General features: G+C 40.4%; 1 protein-coding gene across 1 annotated transcript; it reads right to left on the reverse strand.

The window, feature by feature from the left end:
• Positions 1 to 374: 374 nt before the first annotated feature.
• LOC141437307 (uncharacterized) lies at positions 375 to 7065 on the reverse strand. The gene is made up of 2 exons (XM_074100587.1): positions 6689 to 7065; positions 375 to 998 (listed from the first exon to the last, which is right to left on the reverse strand). Exon 2 carries the CDS (start codon positions 970 to 972, stop codon positions 523 to 525), a length of 450 nt encoding a protein of 149 aa, XP_073956688.1. The 5' UTR covers positions 973 to 998; positions 6689 to 7065; the 3' UTR covers positions 375 to 522.
• Between the last annotated feature and the right edge of the window lie 300 nt (positions 7066 to 7365).

The raw sequence follows: 7365 nt of genomic DNA on the forward strand, positions 1-7365 counted from the left end.
CCTTGAAACACTAAGTACGTGTTGTTTTACAGTGGCTGGGAAAATAACAATCGGTTAATCTGCTAGTTCCTACTGGTGTAAAGAATGAAACTTTAGGAATGTTTGGTTGCTTTAAGTAAAACTCCCTAATTAATTGAGGCGTAGACGAAGAAAAATATTATTTTTACATTTATGAAAAATATACACAGGGCAACTAGTGTGAGCTGCGCTGAGTATGCGAGAGGGGCGGCGGATTCAAAACCAAAAGGTCAAGAAAGAATCTAAAATCTTTAAATGAGCAATTCTTGTATATTTTATTAATTTATTTATAGCAGGAATCTGGGAAATGGCTCTAACGATTCTTTTGGTCGGTGCATGACTGTTTTGGATAAACAAAGGAAAGATGCAGATTCTTGATACTCTGAATTTACTTCATATTCAATACAAAATTTTATGTAATAAATAACTAGTGATGCGCGCGTTTCGTATGGCGGTATGTCCGTTCTGTCCGTCCAACACCCCGCTCGCCTCCTCTCCGCGCCTTCACCGCCGTCGCCTTGCGTCGTCGTTAACACACTCCCCGCCCTTGGAAGGACTTGCAGCTTCTTCCAAGACTTCAGGAATATGCTTCGGCTCCTCGTGATCTTCCTTTGTGATACTCGTGGCTGGCAAGGGACAGACCTTGTTAACGGCTCGTCGCTCAACGCCTCGGTAGGTTTTAAATTCTGCGACCCTGACAACTCCATCATTGCCAGGATACAGCTTCTGGACTCGACCGAGTCTCCACTTAAGTGGTGGTAAGTTTGGTTCCTTGAAGACTACCAGGTCTCCTTCTTTAAGGTTTGTCTGCTTGGAACGCCATTTTGTTCGGTGTTGTAATTCAGTCAGGTACTCCTTTCTCCATCTTTCCCAGAAGTGACACCGGAGCTGCTCAACCAGCTGGTACCTCGTGCGTAATTTCATGTCTGGCTTGTAAGCGCTTGGAAGAGACATCAGTGGCCGCCCGATTAAGAAGTGCCCTGGGGTTAAGGGAGAAAGATCGTTTGGGTCGGGTGACAAGGGAGTTAGAGGACGGGAGTTGAGGATTGCTTCAATTTGTGTAAAGAGCGTATCCAACTCCTCGTAAGTGAGACTAGCATTTCCGGCTATACGTTTGAGATGAAATTTGGCGCTTTTAACGGCGGCTTCCCATAGTCCGCCAAACGTAGGAGAATAAGGAGGAGAAAAAACAAACTTAATGCCCTTATCAGCCGCAAAATCAGTTACAGAATTCAAGTCTGATTTCAATACCCTGCCTAACTCGTTACTCGCCCCAACAAAGTTTTTGCCGTTATCACAGTAGATGTAATCCGGTCTACCTCGTCTAGCAATGAATCGCTTGAGACAAGAAATGAAAGATTGAGTTGTGAGGTCACTGACCGTTTCAAGATGCACAGCCTTTGTTGAGAAACAAATGAAAATGCACAAGTAGCATTTGCTTGATCTACTGCCACGACCTTTTTTGCTGGCAATCATAAAAGGGCCAGCGAAATCCGTTCCCGTAACTTGGAAGTTGTATGATGGAGAAACCCTAGACGCAGGCAGATTACCCATTAAAGGTTCTGTAGGTTTACCTTTCAGCCTAACACACGTGACGCATTTTCTTACAATGCTTCTAGCAAGTGTTCTTCCCCCAATGGGCCAATACTGTTCCCTGAAGGAGCTCAGAAGCAATTGTGGACCTGCATGAAACAAGCGAAGGTGCTCGCTTAGCATCATGATTTTAGTAAAGTGATGATCAGATCGCAACAATATAGGATGCTTCACATCATAATTAAGATTGGTATTTTTTAAACGGCCACCCACTCGCAAAAGTCCATTGTCATCTAGAAAGGGAGATAATTGCAGCAGATTAGATTTAGGTTTAAGGCATTTTTTTTCGTGAAGTGCATTTATCTCGTGACTAAAGGACTCCTGTTGTGCGGCTTTTAGAAGGTATGTGAGAGATTGATGAAGTTCAGTCTCATTAAGAGAACTTGTAGTTTTGTTTAAAGGGTTTCTACAATTATTAACGAATCGCATAACGTAGCCTAATATTCGTTTCAATCTTAAAGAATTCGAATAATTTTCAAAATATACAAGTTTGAGATCTTGGTTTTGAGCGTGATGAACTTTAATCTCAGGCAGACTCAGCTCTGTGCTCGCGTTTTGTTGTGGCCACTCAGACTGGGGCTTTAAGAGGAACACAGGACCGTTCCACCAGAGAGATGAATTGACAAGCGCGATGGGGTCAATCCCTCTTGACGCCAAGTCAGCTGGATTGACATCAGTTGGTACGTGATTCCAAGACTCCCGCTCTGTCAATTCATGGATTTCATTCACTCGATTGCATACAAACGATTTTAAGAGTTTTGGTTGCGTTTTAATCCACCCTAATGTTACAGTTGAGTCGGACCAAAATATTTTGCTGTCTATTTTGCACCGCAAAGCTTCGGTAACTTTAGTAGTAAGGCGTGCTCCTAAGAGAGCAGCACAAAGCTCAAGCCTTGGGATAGTAACAGGTTTTAAGGGTACTACACGCGTTTTAGCGCATAAAAGATTAGTGAAAATGTTACCATTGTTGTTTAATGAGCGCAGGTACACACAAGCAGCGTACGCGTCTTGCGAGGCATCTACAAAGCAATGTAGATCTACGGTGATAGGAAATGAACACAAAACTAACCTGGGGATCGATAATGACAGTAAACTTTCTAAATTGTTAACTATTTTCTTCCAGGCCTTTTCTATGCCATTTGGGACTGATTGGTCCCACTCGAGTTTCAATTGCCATAACTTCTGCAATAGAATTTTAAGTGTGATGGTACATGCGCTCAACAAACCCAAAGGATCGAAAATCTTACAGGTATTTGATAAAATAACCCTTTTTGTAATTTTTTGCTCATTTTTATCGATGTTTATTTCGAATCTTAGAGTATCAGGTCTAGGGGCCCATAATACTCCCAATACACTAGACTCTTTCGACAAATTAAGAGTGTCGGTTTCAATGGCTTCTTCGAATATTTTTGGACAATTGGTACGGAATTTATGAATGGGAAAACCAGCAGACTTAAGAACCTCGGTAACCGTTTTTTGAATATGAACCAAGTCACTCTCTGTGGCGGCACCTGTTAAGAGATCATCGACATAGAAATCGTCTTTGATGACCTTTGAAACCACAGAGTCGGGACACTCATTTGCTAACTGAACCAGACACCGCGTACTCAAGTACGGAGCACATGCTGTTCCGTAGGTCACTGTATTCAGTTGTAAAATTTTAACGGGCATGTGATCATTATCCCTCCATAGAATTAGCTGAAGGTGTCTTTGTGACTCGTCTACCATAATCTGCCGGTACATTTTTTGAATATCTCCGGACAACACGTACTGATGCTGGCGGAACCTAATCAAGATATTAAAGAGCTCATCCTGCACCACAGGGCCGACGTGCTGTATTTCATTAAGAGATTTATTAGAGGAGGTCTTTGCAGAGCCGTCAAACACTACGCGAAGCTTTGTTGTTTCCCTATCTTCGCGTACCACAGCGTGATGTGGCATGAAGTACCCGAATTGAGGTCTGGTGATCTCAGTTAAGTGGCCTAGTTCCTCATATTCATGAATGAATTTACAATATTCATTTTTTAATTTAAGGTTTTTAGTAAATTTTTTCTCAAGGCTTAAGAAACGTTGTTTTGCTCTATTAAAGGAATCGCCGAGAGTTAGTTCCGGAGATTCTTTGAAGGGCATAAAAACGGAAAACCTACCATCATTAAGACGCTTGGTAGTTGCCGTAAAGTAGCGTTCACAGAATTCGTCATCAGCTGACAAAGTTGGTTTTGAGGTTGGAATTTCGTCAAGACTCCAAAACTTTGCCAGCTGATCACTGATTTCCCTTGTAAAGTTGCAATGTATTTGCTTGTTCTCCTTAAGATTGTTACGAGTAGTATGAAGAGGACCTGCCACAATCCAGCCCAACTTGGAATCCTGAAGAACTGGCTTGTTGGATCCTAATTTTATTTGATTAGGAGACATGAGTTCAAAAAATATTTCGGCACCCAACAATAAATCAACATCTGAAGGACGGAAGAAGTTAGGATCCGCCAACTGAACATTTTGAGGTAAGTTAAGTTTCGTTACGTTTATTAAGGCATTGGGTAATAAACCAGTTATCTTTGGAACCACTAAGCATTTAAGACGTGCACTAAAGTCATTGACACGCGAGTGTATATTCATCTCACAACTATCAGTTATAGGCATCTGACAATCATTTATGCCTGATACGCGTAGTGTATTCGTACCTTTACTAATTAATCCCAACTTTTCTTTCAGGTTTACTGTAATAAAGGATGATTGGCTGCCTGCATCGAGTAGAGCACGAGCAAGATAAGTATTTTTATTTTTAGGATTCATTACTTCCACCAATGCGGTACCAAGGAGCACCTGACATTCACAGCTCGCCGACAAGGATACAGGTACGTAACTACAGTGACTAAAGGAAGCGCTTTCCTCATCAATGGAAACATTAACATGCAATAATGTGTTATGCTTCTTTCTACAAGCCTTACAGGTACCTAAGAGCCGACATTCTGCTGACGCATGACCCCTTCGCAAACAATTTGAGCAAAGTTTTAATTTATGAACTTCATCACATCTTTTTTCAGGAGACAACTGCTTAAATGAAGAGCATTCCACGATGCGATGCTGCTGATTGCAAAAGGGACAAGACGCTGTCGGTTTGGCATTGGAAGAGGTAACAAAGGTTTTTGTTGTTTTATTATGAGAATATTCTTTCGATTTAGGTTCTGGTTTTTTGTAATCTTTGTAGAAATTAGGTTTACTTTCACGTTTGTCACTTCTTCCGATTGCCATCGTCTCGAGTATGTCGGCACGGTTACGCAAAAACTGCATGAAGTCTGAAAGTTCAGGTAAGTCTTTAAATGAATTTTTGTACTCTTCCCATTTGCCAAAAGTAATAGCATCCAATTTAGTTGACACTAAATATATTATGATAAGATCCCATTTATCGGTGGGCTGTTCTAAAGTGTTAAGAGCCCTTAAGTTCTTTGACACATGATCAACGAGGAACCGTAATGCTTTGTGAGATTCATGTGACACACAATCAACTTCAAATAACGCCTTTAAGTGGTTATTAATAAGTACTTTTTTGTTGTCATATCGTTCACGGATTAAGTCCCACGCAACAGTATAATTTTTTGAGCTAAATTCAAGTGATTTTATAATCAAAGCTGCACCACCCTCCAACGATGATCTCAAGTAATGGAATTTATTTATATCCGATATGGAATTATTTAAATGAATTAACGAATCAAACGTGTCTCTAAATTCCAGCCATTTTAAATAATTCCCATCAAAAGTGGGCAATTTTATGGTAGGTAATTTTATGTTATTTAAGTTATAATGGCTGCAAGTATCTGTACATGACGAGCGAGCTGAGTGAAGGCTGCCACCATCTTTATCTTCTTGAGGTTTAGAACGCGACTCAAGTATGTGCTGAGCCAATGATAACGTACTATAATATAAATTCTCAAAGCTATCCACCTCACTGTCATCCTCGCCTGACGATAACATTTCGATTTGAGACTGAACTTCATTAAAATCAAACAACAAGTTTTCAATTTTTTCTAAACGAATTTTCAATTCTTTAAGTTTTAGGTCACTAATGTCCTCTAATGCACTTGTGTTTAATATCGAAACATAATCCTTAAATCTTGTGAGGCGACCCTTAATGATTCCCCGTGATTTAACTAAATCTTTCATTTTCCTATCGCAGTTACCACTATTAGCTCCACCCTGATTTAGTTCTGGATTAGAAGGCATTTTATTGAAGCGTAAATAACGAGATAAACAAGGTAATGTGCACCAAACCAGTTATAATAGCGTGCAGTAGGTGTCAGCTGGGCCGACAGGGCTCGCGCTATACCGCGCGACGCTGTGCGCGACACGAAGAGACACGGTGCAGCGCAGAGCGCAACACAGTACCCGATGATAATGCACTAATTGAAAGACGGCAGCGCAGTGACCGCTTGCCACTTATGCAATCGATGTCGCCTGGAATGTTCCGCGATAACAATTAACGAATAGTTAATAAATATAAGTTTATAATGATTAGGGTTGATTTTATATTAAGCGAAAGGACAAATAATTTTGCAACTCATAAGGGCAATAAGATAACTTTGATTTAATGATAGTTAGACCCCAAAGTGCGTTTATTAAGTACAATGAAGTAGTTAAGCAACTAAAATGGTAATTAGTATTACGAGAACGCTGCGCTTTAGTGATGTTTATGTGTATCAAAGGTTTATATGCGTATTTACTGTAAAATGAAATTATGGTGTGTGTGTGTGAAGTTCCCAACTTGCACTGGCTCGCGTGTGAACTACGGCCCAAGACCTCCTAATTTGAGTGGAGGCCCGTGTTCTGCAGCGGGTCGACGTATAAGGGCAGGGATGAAATGATGAAGCGTATAGCTATAACTCAGAATGTAAGTATTTTACCCTCGTAGTAGGTATTTAGCAGTGCTTGAGTTTAAGTAAACACTTTGTTTTATTAAGACGAAGGAATAAATTATGCAATAAAGATAGCCCAATGTTTAGGTTTTTAGTAAGCACACTGGTGTTCGTGCGAAATAAAATAACATATATTATAATTTAACACGATCCCAACATGTACTTACACAAAAGTATCACCCACCCGCAGTCGTAACGCGTCTTCACACGAATTAAAGTGGAGATTTAGGAAAAGCAAAGGAATAATTTGAAGGACAGAGCTACTCCCCTGGTAGTTGATATCTCGCCGTGATGCACCACTGATTCACTTATCGTAATTTCAGCCAAGTTGACGGTAATATTGATGCTCAGCTCTTAATTGATGTGATGATGTCTTCGGTTTTTATGTGTCCTGTCACGGTCGCCACTTTTGTTTTGGATAAACAAAGGAAAGATGCAGATTCTTGATACTCTGAATTTACTTCATATTCAATACAAAATTTTATGTAATAAATAACTAGTGATGCGCGCGTTTCGTATGGCGGTATGTCCGTTCTGTCCGTCCAACACCCCGCTCGCCTCCTCTCCGCGCCTTCACCGCCGTCGCCTTGCGTCGTCGTTAACACCCGTAAGCCCTGATGGCCTGACGGTGTAGTTGAGCTTACAAACCAGAGAAGTCTTAGGATCAATCGCGGTTAGTCATACGTAATATCAGTCGGTTCCTTTATTTATGTAATAAGAAATACAATGAATGGATCCCGACCATTGCAGTTTCAGTTACTTTAGAACTAATTTTTCTTTTTAGTTATTCTTAAGCACATGTTATTTGATTTTTAAATAATTATAATCTCATCTGATCACAAAG

The sequence above is a fragment of the Choristoneura fumiferana genome, chromosome 17 (genome assembly GCF_025370935.1).
Source record: "Choristoneura fumiferana chromosome 17, NRCan_CFum_1, whole genome shotgun sequence".
Lineage (NCBI taxonomy): Eukaryota > Metazoa > Arthropoda > Insecta > Lepidoptera > Tortricidae > Choristoneura > Choristoneura fumiferana.